We start from the raw sequence: 23820 nt of genomic DNA, 5'->3' as shown, positions 1-23820 counted from the left end.
GACCAGCACCAGAGGTGGGAGCTGCTGCCCTCCCCTAACCCTGCAGCCTGCTCTCGGGGCAGATCAGCTGGTACAGGCAGGGCAGAGGCCACTCCCGATAACCCGAGCATCACCTGGGCAGCCTCCTCCTCACACAGGTCAGATGTGATGCCTGTCGTGCACACCAGTGGGCTGCCAGGGGGCTCTGCTGTCTGGGGATTTTTGCCACAGGAGACAGAGCAGCTTTTATTTCCTAGTGAAAAGAAAGCAGAGCAGCTTTATTTCCTAGTGGTGCCTCTGGGAAAGGGGCGGACAGGGCTAGTGCAGGGTGCAGCAGTGCTGGGTGCAGCTGGCACCCACCCAGGACCAGCTCCCACGGCTGGGTGTGCTGGCAGACGGGAACTGGCTCTGCCACAGGAGGGCACAGAGCCTGTGTGTGGATCAAGACTCTCCCCCTCAGGCCCCCATCACTCCACAGGGACACCCACAGAGCTGCCCCTGTCACTGGTGGCTCCCAGGGAGTCCCCAGAGAGGCTCTGGCCAGACAGGGCACTGCTGAGGCTCTGCTGCCGGGCAGAACGTGGCACCGCTTCCACTGACACCTCCACCTCGATGGTGACACCTTCCCTGCAGACAAACAGACACTGAGGGCAGCGGCCCGAAGGGGAACATCCCGTCCCTGCCCAGCACAGCGGGGACGCTGTGTTTGGAAGGGATGTGCCACCCCCAGCCCCTTGGCACCCTGCCTACCTGTCAGAGGTGTCCTGGCCCTCACTCAGCATGCTCCCAGCGAGGGCCACCGTGCTGGCTGACTGGCTGTCCCGTTCTGGCGGCGCCGGGCGCGGGCTGCGGCTGCTGCTGGGGAGGGAGGCGGCGGCGTCCGGAGCTCCGTCCTCAGCCGCCCTGGGGCTGGGCAGCACTGCCCACAGCTCGTTCACTGCGGAGAGAGAGCACGCCGTTCCCACGGACTGCCCCTGCTGCAGCAGGGAGGACCCAGGCCGGGCCTGCCAGCTGTGTGGGACCCACGCTTGGCCAGGTTGTCCAGCTCCACCACGCCGAGGTCGCCGGGCGTGCGGCCGCCCCTGCAGCCCCAGCGGCTCCGGCACAGCGACAGCACCACGGTCCCGTACACGTAGGTGAGCACCAGGGGCACGCCGACACCTGTGGGCAGTCAAAGGGTCACTGCCCAGCCCAGTCCTGCTGCCTCTGGTCCCAGACATCCCCCACAGTCCCACCCCCACCGTGGGCAGTGCCCTCAGCACTCACCCACAGTGAGAGCTGTTATGATAGGGGACACAAAGAGAGACAGGAGGACGCTGCTGGTGACAGAGAGGCACTGCTGGCACCCGGAGAGGCTGCTTCGCCGGCTCTGGCCCAGCACCTCGAGGAGAAGACAGAAAGGTGAAAGGCTCTACAAGGACCTCAGCACAGCCCCAGGGACTCAGCCTCTTCTCTGCCTGGCAGAGCTCCAGCCACAGCCACCCAGACAGCCCTCCCTCTCCTCAGGGACAGGCAGCCACCACAGCACAGGTGTTCCTGGAGAGCCCCTCTAGAACCCTTCCTCCTCTCACCCACCCTGACCCCACTCCCCAGGCTGAGCACACCTGCACTGGCAGGGGCTGCTGGGGGCAGCAGAAGGTCCTGGCAAGACAGGACTGTGGGCTGTCAGGGTGGCACAGAGATGTGCTAAGAGTAGTCAAGGGTAGCACAGGGATGTGCTGTGGGCAGCAGGGAGCACTGCAGGTCTGTCCAGGCCCAGAGCCACGGGCTACCAGGCTGAGCAGGGAGTAGGACCACAGCTGCCAGTACCTTCCTGCCCATGTAGATGGGGATCCCAATGGTGATGACAGGGACAGCAACACCCGCAGCAAGGGAGATGACCATGGGTGCTCCCAGCACCATGCCCAGCTGCCACAGGATCCTCCGGGTCCGGGACCACGGCCTCTTCCCCCAGAAGGTGCAGCCAGAGGGGCTGTGGGCACAGAGCAGGGCTGAGCCAAGGCTTCTGCGAGTGGCAGGCAGAGACCAGCACAGCCTGGCCCCACGTCAGGGGACATCCAGGAGCCCACCTGAGAGCAGGCAGCCAGGCTCCCCCAAACCTGGCTCCAGCTGCCTCCTACGGGGTGCCAGCAGCCAGCCCCAGCCCTGCCAGAGCCAGCAGCACAGAGCACCCTGCTCCCCCTGGCTAACCCCAAACCTGGGGCAGGGCCTGGCTGCCCCCATCCCAGCTCCCCATCCTGTCAGGGCCCCCAGCCTCAGCCCAGGGCAGCCCCCAGCCCCTAAGGCCCTGCACTGACCTCAGAAAGTGCACGTCAGAGATCTCCTGCAGGCAGAGCCAGCAGAAGAGGCAGCCACAGACCGTGCAGTTCATGCGGTTGCAGCTGCCATCGTTGATCTTCATGATGAAGGCGCTGCAGCGAGGACAGACCTTGATGTCCTCGGCCTCAGCTGGGGGGAGATGAGATGGGATGGGGGAGCAGGACAGAAGAGTGTGCACCCATCCCAGCCTGTCCCAGGCCTGTCCCTGTCCCAGTGTGCATCCATCCCAGCCTTCCCCATCCCACAGGAATCATGGGGGGAGCCAAGGTGCCTCTATACACCCTGGCCCAAGTGGCACAGGGGCTGTGAGACTGCAGCAGAGGCAACTCTGTATCCTAGCTCCAGCAGCCCCGCAGGCAGGAGGCACAGAGGCACAGGACTGTGCCAAACCCCAGCCCTGCTGCTCCCACCCTGGGCCAGGCCTCACCGTGGGCTGGCTCCTCCAGCTGTGCTGTGGGGGTGGCCAGGCTGGGGGCCGGTGGCACTGGTGCACAGGGGCCCTCGGGGTGCCAGGGCTGCCGGCAGTGGTAGCAGAACTCGGTGCCACAGCCCTCACGGCCACAGGTGAGGCGGGGACACTCGGCACAGCCATGGGCAAGGACAGCGTAGCTGTGGGGAGAAGGCAGCTGGGGCTGGGGTACATCAGGGCGCCCCTCCCCGCACAGCCAGGCCAGGCCATGGCAGTCCTGGTCCTCTACTGAGCTGGAGCCACAGCCCTGGCTCAGGAGAGCTGGGACCCACCCTCAGCTGGGACCCCACCCTGTCCAGCCTCAGCCCTGGGGCTCACAGAGTACCTAGCACAGGCTCTGCAGCCAGACCAGGACTGGACACTTCCCTGGGCACACCCAGCCCAAGGCAGGACAAAAGGATGGGAACCCAGCCTGGAAAGGGCTCACAGGACACGGGCACACCCTGATGCTGTGGGAGGGGCCCACGCCCACCCCGCATTCCCACCCGTGCTGGGGCCCTGCTGCGGTACCTGCAGTCAGGTGCAGGGCACCAGCGGGTGCCAGGATCCGCCACCAGCAGCCGCCGCAGCAGAAACTCCTCGTATTTGTCGCGGAGGGCGGGCTCGGGGAGGAGCCGGTGCACGTCGTGGGGCTGGAGCGCGGCGGGGCAGTGCGGGCAGGACACGGGCACGCGGCTCTCGGTGACGGCCAGGCGCAGGTACTGCTGCAGGCAGCCCCGGCAGGAGCGGTGCGAGCAGGAGGCCAGGCTGGGGAAGGCCTCGGGGGGCTGCGGCAGCAGGCACAGGGGACACTCCTCCAGCGCCTGACCCTCGCCCACCGCCAGCACCACCCGTGTCTCCTCGGGCTCCGGCTCCGGTTGTGGTGGTGTCTCCTCCCCGACGGGCTGTGGCTTCCTCCTGAAGCAGCCCAGAAGGCGGCGGGGCCCGGGCACACGCGTGGGCTGCTCCATGGTGGCCCGCCGAGGTGGCCAGGGCTGCTGTTGAGCTACGGAGGGCAGCGGGGAGGAGCTGGCCCGGGTGCAGCCCCCATGGCCCGGCTCCTACCTGGGCCTCACCAGAGGTGGCAGCGGAGCCATGCCCAGGTGCAGTCGGGTGCCTCTCAGCCTGCAGAGGAACAGCCCCTGAGAGCCAGCCTGTGCCCTGGGACAGCCCTCGAGCATGGCCTGCCCCATCCTGCCTCCTTCAGATCTGCATGATGGGTCAGGACCACAGAGCTCCCAAATACCCAGCGTGGGGAAGAGAGTGGCAACACTATGACAGCCAGCCCAGGCACAGGCAGCGTGACACTCACACCCACCCCCTCCCCAGGGCTCTCCTCCCCAGGGCTAAAGCACTTTCCACTGCAGCTCACGTGCCAAGGGACCCAAAACCCAGTTCATTCTGTGACCGGGAGCCAGGTGATTCCTGCAGTGGGGTAAATCTGTCCATTTCCCTCGCTTGGAGCTCACAAATCCATGGCCACACCACACTCCCTCCCCGCGGTCCTTCCCTCCCTCCACCCCAAAGCTGCCCCCTGCCCTCCCCACCTCAGCAGCACTGCCACACCCCACAGAGCACTCCCGGGTCAGGGGCCAGGACCAGCGACACTCAGGTGAGGCTGAGTCCCAGCACACCTGCTCTGCTGGGCCAGGCACTGGGTGGCTCTGCAACCCCAGGGGACACGGCACTTCCTAGGGGACACAGGGACACGGCGCTTGCCAGGGAGAGGGCAGGGGCGGGATTTCCGCGGTGACCGGGGAGCGACAGACGGCCAGGGCTGTACCTGTCAGCGGGGAATCATCGCTGGCAGCACGGCACGGCCACGGCTCCCCCGGGACGGCCCCAGCCCGGCACACGCAGCGCCCGTGGGACCTGCGAAGGGACAGCAGCGATCCGTGAAGGGGCCGAGCGCGGCTCACGCAGCCCGGGACGCGGAGCGGAGCCACCGGGAGAGCCCGGTGCGGGTGGTGACGGGCACAGCCCGGGGACACGGATGGGCTGCACCGGCCACCTTCGGGACCGGCCAGAGCACGGCGTGACCGGCCGGCCAGAGGCCCTCGGGCCCAGCGGGCGAGACGCCAAGCCCCGGGTGTCCCCGGTGTGACCGCGCGAGGACACCGGCGAGACTCACCGGGGCCTGCCCTCCGCGCCGGCGCTCGGCGGGGCCGAACCCGGAGGGCACCGGGGGTAGGGAGCCGCAGCCTCCCCTGAAGGGGCACAGAGACCGGCAGCACTCGGCAGCGGCCCCGGTCCCGCCGGTGCCACCGCCTCCCGCCGGCCGGAAGGGGCGGAGCCGCTGCTGTCCCGCCCCGCCCCCCGCCGGAGCCCCGACCGCTGCCCGCCTGTGCCGTGCGCCGGCCCGGCCCGGCCGCACGCCCCCGCCGGGCCCGGGCCCGCTCCCCTCATGCCGCGGCCGCGGGGCGGGCGGGACGGGGGGCGGCGCTGCCTCTGCGCACGCGCCCGCTCCGCTTCCGGGTCGCGCGGGCGCTTCCGGCGCAGCCCCCGCGCGCCCGGGGGAAGCGGAAGCGGAAGTGTCCGGTCGAGGCGGGGCGGCGGCGGCCGCCCCGGGCTGGCGGGGGCGGCTGGCGGGCCGCGGGCGGGCGGGCGGCGGGGCCGGGCCGGCGCCGGGGCCCGCCACGATGCCCCGGCGGAAGCAGAGCCACCCGCAGCCGGTGAAGGGTGAGTGCGCGGCGGGCCCGGGGGGCGGCGGCGGCGGCCCGGCGGGGACCCGCGGCGCTCGGAGCGCTGCAGCGGACGCCGAAGATGGCACCGAGGAGACGGCAAGAGCGGCGGTGGTGCTGCCCGGGGACCTGCTGCTGGGCCGTGGCCCGGCCTCCGAGAAGGGACCGCCAGGTGCGTGCGGCCCCCGCGGGGACGCCGCCCCTCTCCGGCAGCCCCACCGGCGGCGACGCGGCCCGGCCGGGCCGTACCGGGCCCGCGCTCGGCGCATCCGGCCGGGCCCGCCCTGCCACGGGCCCGCCCGGCGCGAGCTCCGGCCGAGCTTCCTCTCACGGGGGAGGCCCGGCCCGCGACGGGGCCCCGGGGTGGGTTCTGCCCGCCCGGCATTGACCCCCGGCACCGATCCCCGAACGCTCCTTCCCGCGAGGGTCCCGGGCACGACCGGGGGGAGTTGTCCCGCGGGGGGTTGTGGGCCGCGCCCCGCAGCCGCCGCCGAGCTCAGCCCCGGGGTCCCGTTCCACCGCTCCCCTCGGCGCTGCGAGCCGTACGGAGCGCGCTCAGCCCCGGCACCTCGGCCCGGTGCCATGGGCAGCGCCTGTCCCGCTGCGGCTCCCGAGCCTGGGTCAGCCCCGGCCGAGGCAGCCGGAGGAGCGAGCGCTGCTCAGCTCCAGGGAGCTGCTCACCGGGACTGGCCTGACTGGCGGGAGGCACTCCCCGCCCCGGGCACCGAGCACCGCGGGAACGGAACGGGGAGAGATGAGGGCACGGACTGTCCGGCCCCGTGCCTGTCCCCCGGGGCTGTGCCCTGCTCCGTGTGCTCGGCGGCTGCAGGGCTGTGCCGTGCTCCTGCTCTGGCACTGAGGGCTGGGGCTGCTCCGAGGGCTCTGCTTCCCTGCCCTGGGACGGCTGCTTGGCAGCCCTGCGAGCCTGCCGGGGGTTGGGGACAAATTCCACCAGGAATACCTGTCCTCCCATTCAGCCCCAGCCCTGGAGCAGGACTAGGACCTCAGCCCACTGAACCAGGCAGGACAGACAGGCTGTGCCATGTGGGCACTGACACGGCCCTTGAGGGGATGGTGCTCTGGGGATGCTGTGGCACTGCTGGCCTGAGGGGACAGGGATTCCCTCAGCGTGGGACTGGCCCGAGGGGACAAGTGGGTGCCTTGGCAGAGGGCTTGAGGCAGGATCCAGAGTTCCCCCATAGCAGCCAGGCCTTGGCAGGATGCCCTTTTCTGATGTCTGTGTTTCCAGCAGTGCTTGTTGAAGGGCCTGGGAGGCTGGAGGGACCTCCCTGTCCCAAAGCATAGGTCAGCCTCACCAGCTGGACACAGCCCAGGTGGCAGCAGCAGGGGGACAGTCCAGGGTGGTCCCAGGATGGGGGGCAGCTGCTGAGTCTGACAGGCCCCAGGGGTGCAGGTCGGGCACAGAACGGGGCCAGCAGGGCATGGCTCTCAGCTGGTCATGGTAAGCTGCCCCTCCAGCCCCCAGCACCAGCCTGGGGGCACTTGTGGAGCACAGGGGCTGCAGAAGGATGAGTCTGTGCCCAGCCGAGATGTTCCATTTGAGAGCCTGGCACAGCCTTCCCCCTGGCACAGCCTTCCCCCCCAGACAGTGGCTCTGTGGGGATGGAGGAATGCCTCCTGCAGGATAGAAGGGGCTGGTGTTGGAGCTCCCTGGTGCCAGCCATGCGAGTGCAACCAACTGCCAACCCGGGGCTGGGGCAGTGCCACAGTGAGAGGGGCACAGCGTGGGCCGGGCTGTGCCCACCACCTTCTACCCCCCAGGCCCAGCAGTGCCAGTGGGTGATGGATCCACCCGTCCTCCCAGCCTTCCTGGTGCCAGGGTCTTGCCCAGCCATGCAGAAGTGTCAGGGTTTCCCAAGACACCCAGAACAGGCCCTCAGCAGGGCATTGGGACAGGCTGTGGCTGCAGGGCTCCTCCTGGGTGCTACGGGGTGGGACAGGGGGCATAGGCAGAGGGGCAGTGCCCAGGCCAGCCGGGCTGACGCCACCCCATCCCCACGGTGTTCTCAGCAGACACACTGGTGGGGAAGATCGCTATTCCAGCGTACGCCCTGAGCGACGACGACTGCTCCTCCGGGTACCAGCAGCTGAGCGTGGAGAGTGACCCCGAGGAGGGGGGCGAGCCCGGCCCTGCCGCCCTGCCCTGCCGCCAGTGCGGGCTGCAGCTGGCTGCCAGCCTGGGCCAGAGCTGCCTGCAGTGCGCCGGCGCCGAGGGCGGCCGCAGCCAGCGCATCGTCTACTCCTGCCAGCTCTGCCCCTTCGCCTCCCACTACTCCAGCCACCTCAAGCGCCACATGAAGACACACAACGGGGAGAAGCCTTTCGCCTGCCCGCAGTGTGCCTACGCCTCTGCCCAGCTGGTGAACCTGACCCGGCACCTGCGCACGCACACCGGGGAAAAGCCGTACCGCTGCACGTGCTGCAGCTTTGCCTGCAGCAGCCTGGGCAACCTCAAACGCCACGAGCGGGTGCACAGCCAGGACAAGCCCTTCCAGTGTGCCGCCTGCGACTATCGCTGCAACCAGAGCCGCAACCTGAAGCGGCACATGCTCAGCCACCGCCTGCCTGAGGGCGAGGGGCCGCACCGGCGGGACAAGGACCCAGGTAAAGGTGGGAGGGTGTGGGGAGAGCTGCTGCAGGGGCTTTGGGGCTGGCGCAGGGCACAGATCCTGCCGCTGACCCGAAGTCACGATACTGCCAGGCTCACCAGGGCAGTGTGGCTCGTCACAGAGCCAGTCCTCGCTGGCGCTGGGGCTCATCGCAGAGCCAGTCCTCGCTGGCGCTGTGCCACCCAGCTCACAACCCCGTCTCTTTGTCCCACAGAGCCACTGCTGCCAGAGCTGAGCCTGCACGTGGGCAGCGGCAGCGGCCCCTTCCTGCCCGGCTGCGCGCGGCTGCGGGGCGAGGAGGCAGCCGCGCTGCCCGAGCTGCTCTTCCCCTTCACGTGCCGCATGTGCGGGCTGGTGCTGGACGACGGGTTCGCACAGGACGAGGGCCTGGCCGAGCAGGTCTGCGGGCGCTGCAGCCTGGCAGTGCTGGGCACTGAGCCGGGTGCCAGCCCCCGGAAGGGCACCGGGGACAAGGGCTTTGCCTGCAGCCTCTGCCCCTTCGTCACCCACTACCCCAACCACTTGGCGCGGCACATGAAGACGCACAGCGGGGAGAAGCCCTTCGCCTGCCCGCTCTGCCCCTACGCCTCCGCCCACCTGGACAACCTGAAGCGGCACCAGCGCGTGCACACGGGCGAGAAGCCCTACAAGTGCCAGCTCTGCGACTACGCCTGCGGCAACCTGGCCAACCTCAAGCGTCACGGGCGCATCCACTCAGGCGACAAGCCCTTCCAGTGCAGCCTCTGCAGCTACAGCTGCAACCAGAGCATGAACCTGAAGCGGCACATGCTGCGGCATACGGGCGAGAAGCCCTTCCAGTGCCGGGACTGCTCCTACACCACTGGCCACTGGGACAACTACAAGCGCCACCAGAAGATCCACGGCCACACAGCCGAGAGCTGGGTGAACCCACGCAATGCCAAAGCCCTCCTGGCCCCCCCAGCCGTGGGCACGGCCCTGCCCTGAGACAGCACTTAGCCCGGCAGTGGGCCTGGGGTGCCGCGGTGCCTGCCTCCCTGGGGGAGGGAGGACAGGTGGGCACCTCCACGGGGGCTTAGGGCTGCCTTACGCCAGGCCCAGAGGAACACTGGGGCCTCCGGCAGCCCCGTCCTGCCTGGGCAGGGTGAAGTCATGACCGGCAGCTCTGACCCCTGCCCGTGTGGCAGCACGGCCACGTCCCCAGCCACCCCAGCTGCCTGTTTCTGCCTGCCGGAGCCTTCCTCTGCCGGGGTTTGGGGAAAAGGGGGGAGGGGGGAACAGGACTGGTTCCATGGCTGCTGCCGTGCTGGTCGGTGTAATTTATATTGTGTATAAAAGCATTAAACAGTCAGTTTTGTTATCGGCTCTTCACCCTGGGGGCCTTGTTCTGCTACAGAGGACAGCACAGGGCTGGCACGGAGAGGGGAGGGACAGCAGCCACCCCCCAACAGACAGCCTGGTACCAATCAGGATCCGTTTTAATCATTGTTGCAGTGTGTAAACATCAGTTACTGTCCATTAATGCTCTGTCGGGCTGAGCAGCAGGAGATACGTGGTTACAAGCCTAGATTATGCTGGCGTCTATGAGCGGGTTAGAGGGGACTCTGCGTGGAGTCCCCGAGACAGCTTACTGCACTCTGTCTCGGAGCACAAACCTAAATGCTAATTTGGCATTATGGAGCCTGCCTGGCTCTGCCCCCAGGCTGGGCCAGGCCTTCCCAGCTGGGACAGGAGCAGCTCTGCCCCCAGGCCAGGCCGGGCCCTGCAGCTCCAGGGCTCTGCCCGGGCCAACTGTTCAGGTCAAACAAGCCCTCTCCCAGCTGGAGCCAGCAGCGGGAGGAGTTCGGCTGCCTCCACCCCGAAGGCAGTGGCGGGCTGGGGGTGAGCTCCCAGCCCCGGGGAGCAGGGAAAGGTGAATGTAGCAGGTGAGAGGCACGTTGATTGCAACCTGGCTGCAGGTCGTACATTCCTCAGCGAAGGCCCTTGCTCAGGCCGGGGCTGTCCTGGGAAGGGGGCACTACAGATCCTCATCGCCAATGCCCTCAAAGGCGTAATTGCCGTGGAAGTCGTTAGCAGCCACGTCGTTTGCAGAGCTGGAGTGGCTGATCCCACGCAGGCTGACAGAAGTGAGCTTGCTCTGTGGAGAAGGGAGATGTTAGGGAGGACACCCCTAGCTCCCCTACCCACTTAGCCTGAGGTCTCTAGTGCACCCACACACAACTCACCGAGAGTTTGGCCATGGGCTCCCAGGAGGCATCAGGTGAGTCCTGTGAGGACAGCACAGTTGGGCAGCACAGGGTCGTGGGACACAGCCCCCACCTTTCCTTCTACCTGCCCCCCTCCATCCCCAGGGAGTCTGGCTCACTGAGTTGGTCCAGGATGTCTTTCCCTTCCCAGGGCCCTGGAAGCAGGGCACCACAGCCCTGCTGTCCTTTGGGCTTGCCCCAGCCCTGCCAAGGGGAGAGTGCCTCTTCTGGAGGCAGTGAGTTCTGGTACACAACACATCAGAGCCTGTGATTACACCTGTCCCCCACCCAGAGCTGCAGGGTCCCACTCACCAGCAGTGGGGGTGACTTCACAGCTTGCTGGCTGTCCGAGCGCCGCAGGGCCCCGTTCACCCGCCGCCGAAACATCTGCAGGAGGAGCTCAGCTCAGCCACAGCGTCAGCTCTGGGCTTATAACCAGCCCTGGGGATGCTAGCCCCATCCTGAGGGGAGCACTCAGGACCCAGTCCAGGCCCTGGGTTGGGATAACGTTCCAGAGCCATCATCCAGCCCCAACCCTCACCTTGCGGATGCTGCCTCCAGATTTTTTCACCATCAGCTCATCCACCATGGACTGCAAGCAGATGCTCAGCATGATGGCCTGCAAGGGAGAAGTGTCACGGGGCCCTATGCACACCCCACCCTTCCCACACCCTATGCAGGGCCCAGCCCAGCCCTTCCCCTCACAGGCACCACCAGCCTGCCATGCAGGCAGCTCTACCTGTGGGCTGGTGATGGTGACCCACTGCAGCCGGTCCTTGCTCATCAGGTACTCAAAAGCCAGCTCCAGCTTCACCTCGGACTTCCCTGGGCTGCTCCCCGACGGGCCATTGTTCATGGGCACCTGTGAGGACACACACCAAGGCTGGGAGCCTCCAGAGGCGAAGGAGCAGCTCCCCAGAGAGCAGTGCAGCTTGAGGGCAGCACCAAGCCAAGTGTGGGACACCTGCCCAGTGCCCACCAGTCTTCTGCCACTGTCAGGTCCCCTCCAATGTCCTCACACCAATGACACCCTCAGCCCCAAGGCATGATTCAGACCCTCTCCAAGCCTACTGGGCCAGAAGCCGGCATCAGAGCCAGCACCCTTCTTAGGAAGAGGTGCCAGCCCAGCCTGGCACACCCCCCCCAGCCCCCTCCCTGCTCTCCAGGCGTCACTCACCGAGGATGTGACCCTCCAGCACCGCATGCGTGTGACCTTGAAGCTGCCCTCCTTGATCTGCTCGTTGGGCAGCCGCACCTGGAAGTTGAGCTCGTTGTTGCCGGCGCTGACGACGACGTGGCAGCCCTTCTCGGGGAAGTCGGTGACGCAGGGGTCGAACTTGAGATAGCCGTAGTACTTGAGGGTCTGCGCCAGGCGGATGAACTGCAGGCAGGGCCAGGGGTGCTCAGCACTGCCGCCCACCCCGGCCAGGAACAGGCCACCAACTGGTACCACACGTCACGTGGAGAGGGCTGGTGCAGAGCCAGAAGGCTCCAGTCCTGGCACTGTACCCTGTCCTACCTCCTTCTTGGAGACCTTTTCTTGCAGGGACTTCAGCTGCCGGTGCTGTTCCTTGTTGACAAGGATCCATCCGTGTTCGATGTCTGACACCGTCTACAGGCAGCAGAGGTTGGTGAGCGCCTGGGACCGGAGCTCCCCAGGCCCTGCACAGCTGTGCCCAAGGAGTGCAGTGTCCATCCTCACCTGGCTGTGCCACACCAACCCTCACCTGTGCATACAGCAAGTTCAACCCCACACGGTGCTCCATCACATCATCGTCATAGGCCGAGTCCCAGTAGCTGGAAGGGAACCACAGGGGTTAGCCTGCTCCCCACCTCCTGACAGCAGTGAAGAGAAAATCACCTTCCTGTGGGCTGGTAACCATCAGTCACCGTGCCCTGCTCCCCGTCTAAACCGGCTGCCATGGAAAGGCAGGAATGAGCTAAGCACAGCAGGGCAGCCCATGCTCCAGTGTCATGGTCAGGGATGCTCAGGTATGATCCTGGGGGCCAAAGCATCAGTGGGCAGCAGTGGCAGGAGGGGAGGGTCCCTCTGTGGAACAGGGAGCCCTGGGCAGCAGTGGCAGGAGGGGAGGGTCCCTCTGTGGAACAGGGAGCCCTGGGCAGCAATGACAGGAGGGGAGGGTCCCTCTGTGGAACAGGGAGCCCTGGGCAGCAATGGCAGGAGGGGAGGGTCCCTCTGTGGAACAGGGAGCCCTGGGCAGCAATGGCAGGAGGGGAGGGTCCCTCTGTGGAACAGGGAGCCCTGGGCAGCAATGGCAGGAGGGGAGGGTCCCTCTGTGGAACAGGGAGCCCTGGGCACCACCCCAGTGCTGCCCCACAGCCCCACTCACCTCTTGCGCAGGATGATCTGGAACTCGGGGTTGTGCAGGCTGGTCACTGACACGTAGGGCAGCTCAAACTCCTGCAGCTTCCGCACAACTGCGGGGAAACACCAGCTCAGCAGCACCTCTGGGCAGCAGGAGCCCCATGGCCCTGAGGAAAACAGCTGGGCCCCCCACCCAGGGCAGGACCCAAGCACACAGCCCTCACTCCAGGCAGGGGGCACAGCAGATGTGCCACCACAGTGGGCTCTACTCACAGGAGAAAGCTCCATCCTTGGTCTCTCTCACTAGGAAGAGGCTGAAGTAGCCAACCAGGTCATCTGGCAGATCCAGCTTGGAGGCCACAGCCTGGGAGGAAGAGCAGGATAGTCCCAACATAGTCCCAACATGGTAGCAAGACCCACGTGCATTCTGGGGCCTCCCAACAGCAGGAAGGCAGCATCTCTGCTGCCCTGGGGCCAGGCCTGGGCTCCTTTCAACCAGGAAACAGCTAGGGGACCCCGAACATCAGTCTGGAACCAGACACACCCTGCAGCACACCCATTTCAGCTCCCAGCTTTCAGCCCCACCAAGTCAACCCTGCTCCAGGGTGGGCAGATGGCAGGGGAGGGCAGGAGGGGCTACCAGGCTGAGAGAACCCCACACAAGTGGGAAACCCCAGAGGGCAGCAGGAGGGGCTGGTCCCACCCAGCACGAGAGCTGTGGTACCTCAAGGACATCCTCTGTCTGGTCCGACGTAAGGATGGTGACCTTGACCTTCTGCCCGTTGGAGAGCAGCACCTCCAGCACCACCTCCTCTGTGGGGATCTGCTGCGTCTCCTGCAGAGAGGAACAGCACTGGCACCCCAGCCCTCAGCAGACTGGGGGCCCCAGAGCTGCCCCAGCTGTGCCCTCACCTGCTGGGCCTTGCGCAGGAAGCTGTTGAAGGTCTCGCTGCCGCCCAGCGTCGGGTCCTGCCGCACTGCAGGAGGGGCACGAGTGGTCAGGCGTCCCGTGGGAAGGGGCAGGGACCCACACTGCTGCCTGCCCCTTCTGCAGCCCCTCAGCTCGCCCTCAGACTGCGTGCTGGGCCAGCCAGGGACCCCCCTGCACAGCCCCACTCTGCCAGGGCAGGCAGGGGCCGGGACAGGAGCTGGCACCCAGGGGACAAGCCCAAACGCCAGTGCTGCCCTGGGAGGTGCAAGATGCACTGCAGGGAATGGAGCAGGGCAGGGAGGAAGCCATGGGCTGTGCCCTGCACAGCTTACCAGCCTGCATGTACTTCTCCAGCTGCTCCCGGCGCTGCTCTACCTCTGCTGGGGTGAGCGTGAAGATCTTCTTTGGGGGAAAGGCTGGGACCACGTTGGCGCCATACTCCTTCCTCAACTAGGGCAAGAACACAGTGCTGCAGGAGCCTCCCGAGGGACAGTGGCTGCCCTGATCCCCCACCCTCGCGAATCCCCAGGGACCTAGCAAGGGGAGCAGAGAGCTTCCAGCACCCTTTATCCACGTGGGAGTCCAGCAGCACCCAAGAGCCCAGATGGAATGTGGCAGAGCAGGAGCTGCTGCCCCGCTGTCCCCGTACCTGCTCGTGCAGGCCCAGGAGCTGGCTGTAGCGCACCCGGCAGTGCAGCACCCCGTTCACGTGGATGTTGTAGGCCTGCAGGGAAAGAGGCCACTCAGAGCCAGCACCTGCCAGCTGGAGGAACCCCAGGAGCTGCCCAGGATGCCAGGGACCACCCAGGAAAAGGCGATAGTCCCGAGGACCCTGCTGAAGGGCAGATGGACAGAATTGTTCAGGAAGTATAAGCACATCCAAGAGATGTGCCACTGGACACCAGGAAGGTCTAACCCTGTCTGCCCAGCCGTGGGGAGCACAGAGCCACGCTGCAGCCCCAAAAGACAAGGACAGCCTTCTCCACTGCCAGGGCTTCACAAGGAGCAGGTCCCTAGCTGAGCCCCCTCTGCTCTGGCTCAGCTCCTGCAGATGCCACAGGCAGAGCACGGGTGTGACTGCAGAACACACAGGGAACACCTGGCACAGCACAGGTGTGAGTGCAGAACACACAGGGAACACCTGGCACAGCACAGGTGTGAGTGCAGAGCACACGGGGAACACCTGGCAGAGCACAGATGTGACTGCAGAGCACACGGGGAACACCTGGCAGAGCACAGATGTGACTGCAGAGCACACGGGGAACACCTGGCACAGCACAGCTGTGAGTGCAGAGCACACGGGGAACACCTGGCACAGCACAGATGTGACTGCAGAGCACACGGGGAACACCTGGCAGAGCACAGATGTGACTGCAGAGCACACGGGGAACACCTGGCACAGCACAGCTGTGAGTGCAGAGCACACGGGGAACACCTGGCAACTCCATGGCCCAGCTCCCGGCACCTCACCGTAGGCAGAGAGTCCTTGCAAGGGACAGCACTGTCCTCCCAGGTCCTGCCACCCCCACAGCACCGTTTGGGAGGGCAAGAGGATGGCCATGAGCCCCCACCAGCCGTGGCAGCCCAGCCAGCCTCCCAGGGATGCCCCAGTGCCCTCCTGCTCCCGAGCGCTGGCACTGCCCAGGGCCCAGCAGAGGTCCCAGCCCAGCCAGGCTGGGGCTCACACGGGCACCTCCCCACCCAAACCAGCCCAGCGCCTCGGGGCTGCTCTGGGGGAACCAGGAGGGACACCGGCGGCACGGGCAGCACTCACACCTGCCCACATCAGCGCTCTCCATCAGGCCACAGCTCCTGCCCAGCCCCCCGGCTCTCCCCAAGGTCTTCCCCAGGCCTGAGGAGCCTCAGCAGCAGCAGAGGGCAAAGGGCAGGGGGTCACAAGGACGAAACGCCTCGAGGGCTGCCTGCTCCTGCGGCCCTTGAGCAACCACAGCTCCCGCGGATCGCCAGGTCTCTGCATCGCCGCTCACCACCGCGACCCGACCGTGCCCCGCCGCGGGGTCCCAGGCATCCCCCGGAGAGGGATTTCGGCACGGGAGGCAAGCGTGGGTCGTGAAGCCCAGGGCTGCCCACCCTCAGCCCGAGGGCAGCGATCGATCCGGACCCTCCGCCCAGCCTGGGGGCTCTGCCGGCCCCGGGAAGGGGTCTGGGCACTCGAGAGCCACCGCCACCGGGCGGCAGCGTCCCGGCTCCGCTCCGGAGGCCCTCACGGCGCAGGGACCAAAACAGGAAGCCGGGACAAACGGACGGACGGACGGGCGGGCCAGGATGAGCCGGAGCCGGGGATGAGACCGGACGGGGCCCCACCGGGCTGCCTGCCCCCGCCCGCGGCGCCCGGGCAGGGCAAGGTCCGGACACCCCCGGGGCTGCTCCAGGGACCTCCCGCACCCGATCGGGAGGCGCGGGGGCGGCGGGGCCCGATCCCTGCTCGGCCCTGGCACAGGGCGCCGGCCGGAGACGGCAGCGGGCCGGGACCTGCCCGCCTCGCCCGGCCCCGGTCCCGGTCCCGGTCCTGATCCCGACCCGCCACAGCGCCGGGGCTGCGGACCCGCACGGCCCCACGGGGGCCGCACCGCACCCGGGCCGAGGAGCCGCGCCACCCACTCGGCTCCGGGGGGCGGCTCCGTTCTGCGGGACAGCTCCGCTCCCTCGGCCCCGCTCACCACGTAGGCGGCGGCGCCGCCGTCCCCGGCGCGGGTCTCGGTCTCGGGAATGGAGAAGTGCATGGCCGGGCCGAGCGCGCCCCCGCTACCCGCCTCCCGCCGCCGCCATCTCGGGCCAGCACTCCCCGCGATGGCGCGGCCGGCAGCACCGCCCGCCCCAGGGCCGCCCCGCTCCGCCCCGCCCGGGGCCGTCGCTCTTCGCCCGCCCCGCTTCGCCCCGCTCCGCCCGCCCCGGGGCCGCCCTGCCGTGCCGTGCCCGCCCCGCCCGAGCGGCGCCGCCGCGCCAGGGCTGCAGGCGCGCCCGCAGCGCGTGCCCGCGGTGGGACGGCACCGGGGGGGCGGGGCCCGGGAGGGAGCCCCGGGAACGGACCGGCCCGCACCGGGGGTGACGTCACCGCGTCACGGAGAGGAGCGGACGTGCGCGGGTCACGTGGCGCCGCCTGGCCGGCAGGGGGCGCTGAGGGCGGCGCCATGGCGGAGCGGGAGGGTGAGTGTGAGTGCGGGATCGGGGCACCGGGACCGGCTCCGGGACCGGCTCCGGCTGCGCTCATTCATGCTCCCGTCATTCTAGGTGGGAACCCCGAGGGAGCTGCGTCAGTGGCGGCGGGACCGCAGGTGAGCGGGGCCGGGGCTGGTGTGAGGCCGGGCTGGGGAGCGGGGCCGGGGCCGCCTGACGGTGTGTGCCCACAGGCGCCGGAGCTCTCCCGGGAGGAGAAGCTGCAGCTGCGGAAGGAGAAGAAGCAGCAGAAGAAGAAGAAGAAGAGCGAGAAGGGGCCGTCGGCCGAGCCCGCGGAGCTGGGTGCGCCCCCCGAAGCGGGGCAGCCGCGGGGTGAGCGCCGCCGTCCCCGCGGAGCCCCGAGCGGGGCAGCGCCGGGCCGGGCCCGCGGCTGTCCCGGCTGGCAGCGCCCGGAGCCGGCCGTGTCTTCCAGCGGGACCCCTGGGGTGTAGCCCCGGTCCCGGCCCTCGGACAGCCGCGTTGCCGTGGGGACTGCAGTACAGGGAGCCCAGTCCCCTGCCCCCGGGAGCGCGGGGCTGCCCCGGCGTGCCGAGTCAGCTGCGCCATGCGAGGGCCCGGAGCCCCTTGGGGGCCCCGAGGGCTCTCCCTGCCGCGGGCTGCCCCTCGCACTGGGCTGCATCTCCCGGCGAGACCGGGCACAGATTCCCCATTCCTCCCCTGCAGCAGCTGCACAGCCCACATCCTCCCCCGCCTCGGCTGATGGCCCCGGTGATGGCGAGAAACCCGCAGGTGGCAAGAGCAAGGCGGAGCTGCGAGCGGAGCGCCGGGCTAAGCAGGAGGCTGAGCGGGCCCAGAAGCAGGCAAGGAAGGCAGAGCTGAGCCAGGCAGCCACGACGGCCAAGCCCCGGCAGAGCCCCACCGAGCCGCAGTCCAGTAAGGCTGTCAGCACGACGGGGGGCAGAGGGTGGCTGAGCAGGATGGGAGGGTCTGGTGTGGGCTCAGGCAGGGGATGCCCATGTGATCCATCCTTGCTCTGGGTTCTTCCTGTCCATGGGTGCTGCCCTGCCTTCCCCGAATTTGGGGGTGCACCAAAACAGCTTGGCCTCATCCCAGCTGTCCTTGCAGTGGTGAAGCGGCTGCCAGAGCATGTGCAGGTGGATGACCCTGCTGCCCAGAGGAAACTGGCCAAGAAGCTGGAGAGGCAGCAGGTAGGAGGAGGACTGGGTGACAGGCTGCACACCTGGGGCATCTCTGCTGCAGAGGGCCTGGGGGGCCACATGGTGGGACCAGGGCCTGCTCTCTGAAGGGCAGAGGGGAACTTTGCATGTCCTGAGCAAATGCTGGGTGTGACTGCTGGCCCTGGAATGAGCAGAGCACTGGGTGAGCCATCGCCATACTCGGCTGCAGGTACCTCTGAGGCAGGACTATGGCACCAAGGTCAACCTGTTCTCCCACCTCCACCAGTACAGCCGGAAGAAGCCACTGACGCAGCAGATGAGGTACAGGGCCTCCCCAGCCCAAGGCTCTGCTTTGGCTGGCCTGGCTGCAGAATGGCTCTGGAGGAGGGGTGTCATAGTCCTGCATGTGGGATACACCTGATGGAGTGGTGGGGGACGTTTTGCTTGCTTTGGGGAGTGGCAGTAGGGGCAGCCCAATATCTTTCCTGTGGGGAGAGTGCAGGGCCACAAGAGAAGGGGCTGGGGGGTGAGTCTGGCTCCTCAGGTTATTGCCAGCCCCTTTTCCTGGGCCGTCCCTTGGGTTGTTGGGCTGGGGCTCTTAAATGGGTTGAGTGTTTTGGGCTGCAGAGGTGCTGACAGCTCCCTCCCACTGGTTCCCTGCAGCATCCCCTCCACAGTGATCCACCCAGCAGTGGTGCGCCTCGGCCTGCAGTACTCGCAGGGCATCATCAACGGCTCCAACGCCCGCTGCATCGCGCTGCTCGAAGTCTTCAAGCAGGTACCTGAGCAGCTGCCTGGCAGCAGGAATGTGTTCTGTACCCTGACTGCTGAGGCTGTGCCTGTGGTCAGTCATCCTCAGCCTCTTCCTTTGGGTCATGCCACGGCAGGATCCTTTGTGGCACTGCCACTGCTGGTTTGAATCCCTGGAGCACGCTTTGCCCCTCCAGGCAGCATGTCAGGCTGGGCAGGATGTGTGTGCCCCGAGTGCAGCCTGTCAGGCGGGGTGCCCTGAGATCATACTCCCTTTTTACTTGTCCCAGCTGATCCGGGATTACTCCACTCCCCCCAATGAGGAGCTGTCACGGGACTTGGTGGCCAAGCTGAAGCCACACATCAGGTGAGGGCTCCCAATGCCAGAGCAGAGGGACCAAAGCTGCACAGAGTGTGGTCCATCGTTCACATCTCTGGGTTGGTGTCCACGCAAACCTTGGCTGACTTTCCTAGGCTTCTGCCTTCCTGCCCACCCTTCCTCTCCCTGTCTTGGCCCTCCAGGCTGCTTTGGAGCTAAGCCCATTTCTTCTGCAGTTTCCTGAACCAGTGCCGGCCTCTCTCAGCCAGCATGGGCAATGCCATCAAGTTCCTCAAGAAGGAGATATCATGCCTGCCTGACACCCTGAGAGAGGATGAGGTGAGTGGCCTTGCTCAGTGGCAGGCTCCAGGCGCTGGGTGAAGGAGCTGAGCAGGGATGGGATGCAGACACAGAACAGTGCTGCAGCGGAATTGAAAGCTTGTTACTAGGGGGAAGAGCCTGATCCCCACCCCTGGCTCAAATCAGGGAGCTGCTGAGAGCCAGAAAGTCTGTATGTGATGTCTCTCCCCAGGCAAAGGAGAAGCTCCAGGATGTGATTGACAAATACCTGCGAGAGAAGATTGTCCTGGCAGCTGAGGCCATCTCAAGGTCTGCCTTTGAGAAGATCAATGACCACGACGTGATACTGGTGTATGGATGGTGAGCACAGAGCACAGGCAGCTGATCCCATTGGTAGGAGGAGGGAATGGATCAGCGTGGGAGGTGAGGCTGTGCTGCTCCTGCACAGGGCTCAGCACTGTCCTACCTGGTATGAAGTTGGATTCCAAGAACCCCAGAGCCACAGCTCCCTCCACCCCGGGCACTTACAGAACAGCCAGGGTTGTTCACTGGGTTTTAAACAAACTCCACCAAAGTCAAATGTCGGGAAGCAAAAATACGAAAGTTTGCATCCCAAGAAGTTGAGGTGGGGAAAAGAACCAGAGATTGCTGCAGCAGGAGTCCAGGTGTGCTATGTGTGCTGGGCAGATCAAGGAGCAGGGGCAGGAGGCCAAGGCAGGCTGGGAGTGTTGTGAGAGGGAAGCTGGGAGAGGGTGTGGAGTGGCAGAGTGCCTTGAGCTGGTCACAGACAGGGAGGTCAGTGCTGCTTCCAGGGAGGGCTGAGGCCTTTCCCAGGATATGTCCTGGTGCAAAGACAGGGAGCCGTGCCCTGGGAGCCATCGTGGCAGGAGGGCTCTGGAGCGGCAGCGCTCACCGGGATGAGGGTGGGTGTTGGCCCGGTGGGAGCCTGCTCTGAGGGAGGGCACTCCTGACGGGCGCCCTGCAGCTCCTCGCTGGTGAACCGGACGCTGTGCGACGCGCACGCCAAGCAGGGCCGCGCGTTCCGCGTGATCGTGGTGGACAGCCGGCCGCGCCTGGAGGGCCGCGAGACGCTGCGCCGCCTGGTCCGCCGCGGCATCCACTGCACCTACGTCATGATCAACGCCATCTCCTACGTGCTGCCCGAGGTGAGGGCTGCGCCACCTCGGCCGGGCCGGGGACGGGGGCGTTTGTCAGGGTCCCCGGGACGAGGTCAGACATGGGAGTCTGACTCCAAGTTCTCAGAAGGCTGATTTGTTATATGTCACCAACATGTTTAATGAAAAATCCTTTCCTTAGGATTTTTCCTCCTGAGAGGCTGAGAGGCCTCCGGAACAAAATGTAAACAATTCTTATCTGCTGCTGTGGAATGCAACAGGTGGATCTGGGATTGGTCTCATCTGGTTGTTTTTAATTAATGGCCAATCGCAGTCCAGCTGTCCAGACTGTCTCAGTCAGAGACAAACCTTTGTTATTCATTCCTTTTCTATTCTTAGCTAGCCTTCTGATGAAATCCTTTCTTCTATTCCTTTAGTATAGTTTTAGTATAATATATATCATAAGATAATAAATCAAGCCTTCTGAAACATGGAGTCAAGATTCTCATCTCTTCCCTCATCCTAAGACCCCTGCGAACATTGTCACAATTACGATATTACATTACATTATATTATGCTATACTAAAGCTATACTAAAGAAAGAGAAAGGTTACATCAGAAGGCATAACAAGAATGAATAATAAAACCCGTGACTCCTCAGAGCCTCGACACGGCTAGACCGTGATTGGTCATTAATTTAAAACAATTCACATGCTGGATGAACAATCTCCAAATCACATTCCAAAGCAGCAAAACAGGGAGAAGCTGAAGCTTCCCAGTTTCCCAGGAGAAGAAGTGCTGGCAAAGGGATTTTTCAGAAAATACCGTGGTGACAAGGGAGGCTGCAGTGTGACCAAAGGTGCTGACAGAGCCTGTGTTTCCCTGACAGGTGTCCAAGGTGCTGCTGGGAGCACACGCGCTGCTGGCCAATGGCTCTGTCATGTCCCGCGTGGGGACCTCGCAGATCGCGCTGGTCTCCAAAGCCTACAACGTGCCCGTCCTCGTCTGCTGCGAGACCTACAAGTTCTGCGAGCGGGTGCAGACAGATTCCTTTGTCTCCAACGAGCTGGGTACGGCTTCTGTCCCCTTCCTGCCACCTGGGACCTTCTCTCCCAGTCCCTGCCGGACCATGACAGGCTGCTCGGCCCTGCCATCCCTCCTCCTGGGCAAGGGGTCACTTGCAGGCAGGGGCACGTGGCAGGCAGGGGGGTGGTGTGTGCTGCTCCAGGGGCAGGACAGAAAGGTGCTGTCCCTCCCCGGATCCTGATTGCTTCTCCGCTCTCTGCAGATGACCCTGATGACCTGATTGTGCTTCGGAAGGGCCAGGCCCAGCTTGGGGGCTGGGCAGAGAACAAGTCCCTTCGCCTTCTTAACCTGGTCTATGATGTGACGCCCCCAGACCTGGTGGATTTGGTCATCACAGACTTGGGCATGATCCCCTGCACCTCAGTGCCTGTGGTCCTGCGCGTGAAGAATGTGGATCAGTAGTTGGAGCAGCTGCATGGACACTAATAAACCAGGCCCCAGTACTCTGTGTGTGCCATCTGTGGTGTGGCAGAGCCCTGGCACCCATGTCATCCACATCACTGCTGGCACAGCTCTGCACCTTCCTCGGGGCCTCTCCTCCTTTTCTATGCTGTAGCATAGATGAGTCTTCCCTGTCCCTAGGCCCTTCCTGTGGGGAAACGATGACAGTGTGGTGATGGTCCCTGGCTTACTGTCCTCGGAGATTTGGTGGCACTCGGGCTGTGCTTCGGGCAGACCCACGAGCTGGGCTGGTGCGGGAGAGCCCGGGTCCTTCTGGCCCTGGCCGCTGGAACCAGCCCCGGAGAGGGCCCTTCCCCCGCGGGGCCGGCCGGTCGGCGGGCGGTGCCCGGGGCGGGGAAGCGCTACGTCCGGGCGGCACCGGCACCGGCGCGCGGCTCCCGGACCGCCGGGGCGTGGCCTGCCGCCGGGGGCGTGGCCATGTAAATCGCGCGGCTGCGCTGGCAGGGGCGGGGGGCTCAGCGGAGTCCTCACGGGGCGTGTCCATGCAAATGAGATCCCACCGCGCAGCCTGACGGGACACAGCCCGTTTAGAGACCCCGCTGCCTTCGCGTATGTGGACCGGGCTTGCGGAAGCTGCGCGCTCACAGCGCCGAGCAGAAGCTAGTACCGGGCAGGTCGTTGCACCACGGGTGTGCCGGCCCGTGAGACATCACCACATGCAGCGAGATTTGCACCAAATGCTGCATAATTTGTGGTAGGAGAGATGGCGCTGGTATTCTTCCTGATTCCGTTGTTCGGAGGGAGGGTTGTACTCAGGACGAGCTACAGGTAGCGTGCGCACGTTGTTTGTTGGTATTCTCAACTGCGGCCGCTGGGATCGTTTGCAGACGCAGCAGCAGTGTTGCATGCCCGACTCCATGGGCCCTCGGCGCCTCGTCCCTGCCCCATCTCCGTCTGTTCGGAAGCGGCCGAGCCTCACCTCTCCGGGCTCCGGCCCGCGGGTCCAGAAGCGCCTCAGGCCCGACTGCGCGCTCGGTGGGACGGCAAGACTCGGGTTGGTGTCCCGGTCAGCCCTCCGACCTCGCGGGAGGGACGGACAGGGGCTGAGACTTCATCCGACTCGGGGTGTGTCAAATTCCCGCTCTCTGTAAGTCCGGCTGAGCTCGCGGACTCGGTCGGGTGTGACCCAGACAGTCCCACCGAGCAGCACCTGTGCCCAGCGAGGACCCCTTTCACCAGGGTGTTTCCCTGCTGCTGCAGACACGGCAGGAGGGATCATCCCGGCTTCAAGGGCAGCAGTCCATGGGGCCCCTCTAGGGATCCGCTGGCCAATTACTGCAGGGAATGAGGATATGTGTCCTGGGCACCGGCACGGCCTGTTCCGAGAGCGTGCCCTGCGATGCCCCTGAACCCACAGCTATCGTCGAACCGCACACCGAGAGCACGACCGGACTGCCCTCGCTGCTTTTCCGTCCTGCCGGGGAATCCCAGATCCCTCGCGGGTCGCCTCCTACACCCGCGGTCCGAGATCCCGTGGCTCCCGTGTCCCTGGTCCCATCCCCGGCGCGGCGCCGGGTGTACACTGCTCTGCCACCATCACCGGGGCGTGTAACGACCGCGGCTTAAGCCCCGCTCGAAACCGAGAAATGGCGGAGGAACAAAACCTGTACCAGAGCATCGCCCAGATTTGTCATTGACCAGCGAGACCAGGGGAGAGCGCGAACGCAGTCCCCCACTACCACAAATTATGCAGTCGAGTTTCCCGCATTTGGGGAAATCGCAGGGGTCAGCACACCCGGAGTGCAAGGGATGAGCCTCGCCCTGGGAAAACCACCTGCCTGATCATGGTGTCTCCCCTGCCAGGTAAGTATGCTCGACATGCCGCCCCGCCAGCCTGCCCCGCCCGACAAACGCCCGCACAGCACACGGCCAGACCTGGCCCGGCCCCGCTCCCGCCAGACCCCGCCATAAGGCCCGGCCCGCACGGTCCGGC

General features: G+C 65.9%; 4 protein-coding genes and 1 non-coding gene across 9 annotated transcripts; 2 read left to right on the top strand and 3 right to left on the bottom strand.

The window, feature by feature from the left end:
- Nucleotides 1–223: 223 nt before the first annotated feature.
- Nucleotides 224–5084, bottom strand: LOC132325681 (E3 ubiquitin-protein ligase RNF19B-like). 2 transcript variants are annotated; one of them, XM_059843261.1, is made up of 10 exons: nt 4878–5084; nt 4530–4618; nt 3278–3871; nt 2726–2907; nt 2277–2427; nt 1789–1951; nt 1246–1360; nt 1006–1140; nt 730–916; nt 224–601 (listed from the first exon to the last, which is right to left on the bottom strand). In XM_059843261.1, exons 3-10 carry the CDS (start codon nt 3715–3717, stop codon nt 481–483), a joined length of 1494 nt encoding a protein of 497 aa, XP_059699244.1. In that variant the 5' UTR covers nt 3718–3871; nt 4530–4618; nt 4878–5084; the 3' UTR covers nt 224–480. The 2 variants fall into 2 exon arrangements, with proteins under 2 accessions (XP_059699244.1, XP_059699243.1); XM_059843260.1 differs by having other exon boundaries at nt 224–606; nt 4878–5080.
- A 259-nt stretch (nt 5085–5343) lies between these two features.
- Nucleotides 5344–9407, top strand: ZNF513 (zinc finger protein 513). Of its 3 annotated transcripts, none has more exons than XM_059843254.1 (3): nt 5344–5425; nt 7459–8052; nt 8272–9407. In XM_059843254.1, the coding sequence occupies exons 1-3, from the start codon at nt 5386–5388 to the stop codon at nt 9021–9023; spliced, it is 1386 nt and encodes a 461-aa protein (XP_059699237.1). In that variant the 5' UTR covers nt 5344–5385; the 3' UTR covers nt 9024–9407. The 3 variants fall into 3 exon arrangements, with proteins under 3 accessions (XP_059699237.1, XP_059699238.1, XP_059699236.1); XM_059843255.1 differs by having other exon boundaries at nt 5352–5425; nt 7462–8052; XM_059843253.1 differs by having other exon boundaries at nt 5352–5599.
- Nucleotides 9408–9496: 89 nt separating this feature from the next.
- SNX17 (sorting nexin 17) lies at nt 9497–16379 on the bottom strand. The gene is made up of 15 exons (XM_059843256.1): nt 16221–16379; nt 14189–14263; nt 13872–13989; nt 13521–13585; nt 13333–13443; nt 12882–12972; nt 12634–12721; nt 12010–12079; nt 11802–11894; nt 11460–11663; nt 11022–11144; nt 10824–10901; nt 10595–10669; nt 10262–10303; nt 9497–10173 (listed from the first exon to the last, which is right to left on the bottom strand). Exons 1-15 carry the CDS (start codon nt 16281–16283, stop codon nt 10054–10056), a joined length of 1416 nt encoding a protein of 471 aa, XP_059699239.1. The 5' UTR covers nt 16284–16379; the 3' UTR covers nt 9497–10053.
- A 190-nt stretch (nt 16380–16569) lies between these two features.
- EIF2B4 (eukaryotic translation initiation factor 2B subunit delta) lies at nt 16570–21868 on the top strand. 2 transcript variants are annotated; one of them, XM_059843251.1, is made up of 13 exons: nt 16570–16707; nt 16792–16835; nt 16911–17049; nt 17401–17610; nt 17803–17885; nt 18085–18176; nt 18519–18633; nt 18896–18972; nt 19161–19263; nt 19457–19584; nt 20210–20390; nt 21229–21409; nt 21628–21868. In XM_059843251.1, exons 1-13 carry the CDS (start codon nt 16692–16694, stop codon nt 21825–21827), a joined length of 1569 nt encoding a protein of 522 aa, XP_059699234.1. In that variant the 5' UTR covers nt 16570–16691; the 3' UTR covers nt 21828–21868. The 2 variants fall into 2 exon arrangements, with proteins under 2 accessions (XP_059699234.1, XP_059699233.1); XM_059843250.1 differs by having other exon boundaries at nt 16577–16713.
- A 1666-nt stretch (nt 21869–23534) lies between these two features.
- On the bottom strand, nt 23535–23698 carry LOC132325902 (U1 spliceosomal RNA). The gene has a single exon (XR_009486058.1). It is a non-coding gene; the product is annotated as a U1 spliceosomal RNA (small nuclear RNA).
- Between the last annotated feature and the right edge of the window lie 122 nt (nt 23699–23820).

The sequence above is a fragment of the Haemorhous mexicanus genome, chromosome 3, assembly GCF_027477595.1.
Source record: "Haemorhous mexicanus isolate bHaeMex1 chromosome 3, bHaeMex1.pri, whole genome shotgun sequence".
Classification (NCBI taxonomy): Eukaryota; Metazoa; Chordata; class Aves; order Passeriformes; family Fringillidae; genus Haemorhous; species Haemorhous mexicanus.
The sequence above is the reverse complement of the archived record's forward strand: the minus strand, read 5'-3'. Positions and strand labels throughout refer to the sequence as shown.

What these genes read in the sequence shown, in the direction of transcription:
- LOC132325681 (XM_059843260.1), bottom strand. Translation starts at nt 3,717, where the DNA reads ATGGAGCAGCCCACGCGTGTGCCCGGGCCCCGCCGCCTTCTGGGCTGC. An exon ending in GCTGGAGGAGCCAGCCCACG is followed by an intron (nt 2,428 to 2,725) that starts GTGAGGCCTGGC and finishes ATCTCCCCCCAG; the next exon opens with CTGAGGCCGAGGACATCAAG. An exon ending in GGCCAGGACACCTCTGACAG is followed by an intron (nt 607 to 729) that starts GTAGGCAGGGTG and finishes GTTTGTCTGCAG; the next exon opens with GGAAGGTGTCACCATCGAGG.
- ZNF513 (XM_059843253.1), top strand. Translation starts at nt 5,386, where the DNA reads ATGCCCCGGCGGAAGCAGAGCCACCCGCAGCCGGTGAAGGGTGAGTGC. An exon ending in CTCCGAGAAGGGACCGCCAG is followed by an intron (nt 5,600 to 7,458) that starts GTGCGTGCGGCC and finishes CGGTGTTCTCAG; the next exon opens with CAGACACACTGGTGGGGAAG. An exon ending in CCGGCGGGACAAGGACCCAG is followed by an intron (nt 8,053 to 8,271) that starts GTAAAGGTGGGA and finishes TTTGTCCCACAG; the next exon opens with AGCCACTGCTGCCAGAGCTG.
- SNX17 (XM_059843256.1), bottom strand. Translation starts at nt 16,283, where the DNA reads ATGCACTTCTCCATTCCCGAGACCGAGACCCGCGCCGGGGACGGCGGC. An exon ending in TCCTGCGCAAGGCCCAGCAG is followed by an intron (nt 13,444 to 13,520) that starts GTGAGGGCACAG and finishes TCCTCTCTGCAG; the next exon opens with GAGACGCAGCAGATCCCCAC. An exon ending in TGAAGTCACCCCCACTGCTG is followed by an intron (nt 10,304 to 10,594) that starts GTGAGTGGGACC and finishes CTGTCCTCACAG; the next exon opens with GACTCACCTGATGCCTCCTG.
- EIF2B4 (XM_059843250.1), top strand. Translation starts at nt 16,692, where the DNA reads ATGGCGGAGCGGGAGGGTGAGT. An exon ending in CCACTGACGCAGCAGATGAG is followed by an intron (nt 18,177 to 18,518) that starts GTACAGGGCCTC and finishes GGTTCCCTGCAG; the next exon opens with CATCCCCTCCACAGTGATCC. An exon ending in CTTTGTCTCCAACGAGCTGG is followed by an intron (nt 21,410 to 21,627) that starts GTACGGCTTCTG and finishes CGCTCTCTGCAG; the next exon opens with ATGACCCTGATGACCTGATT.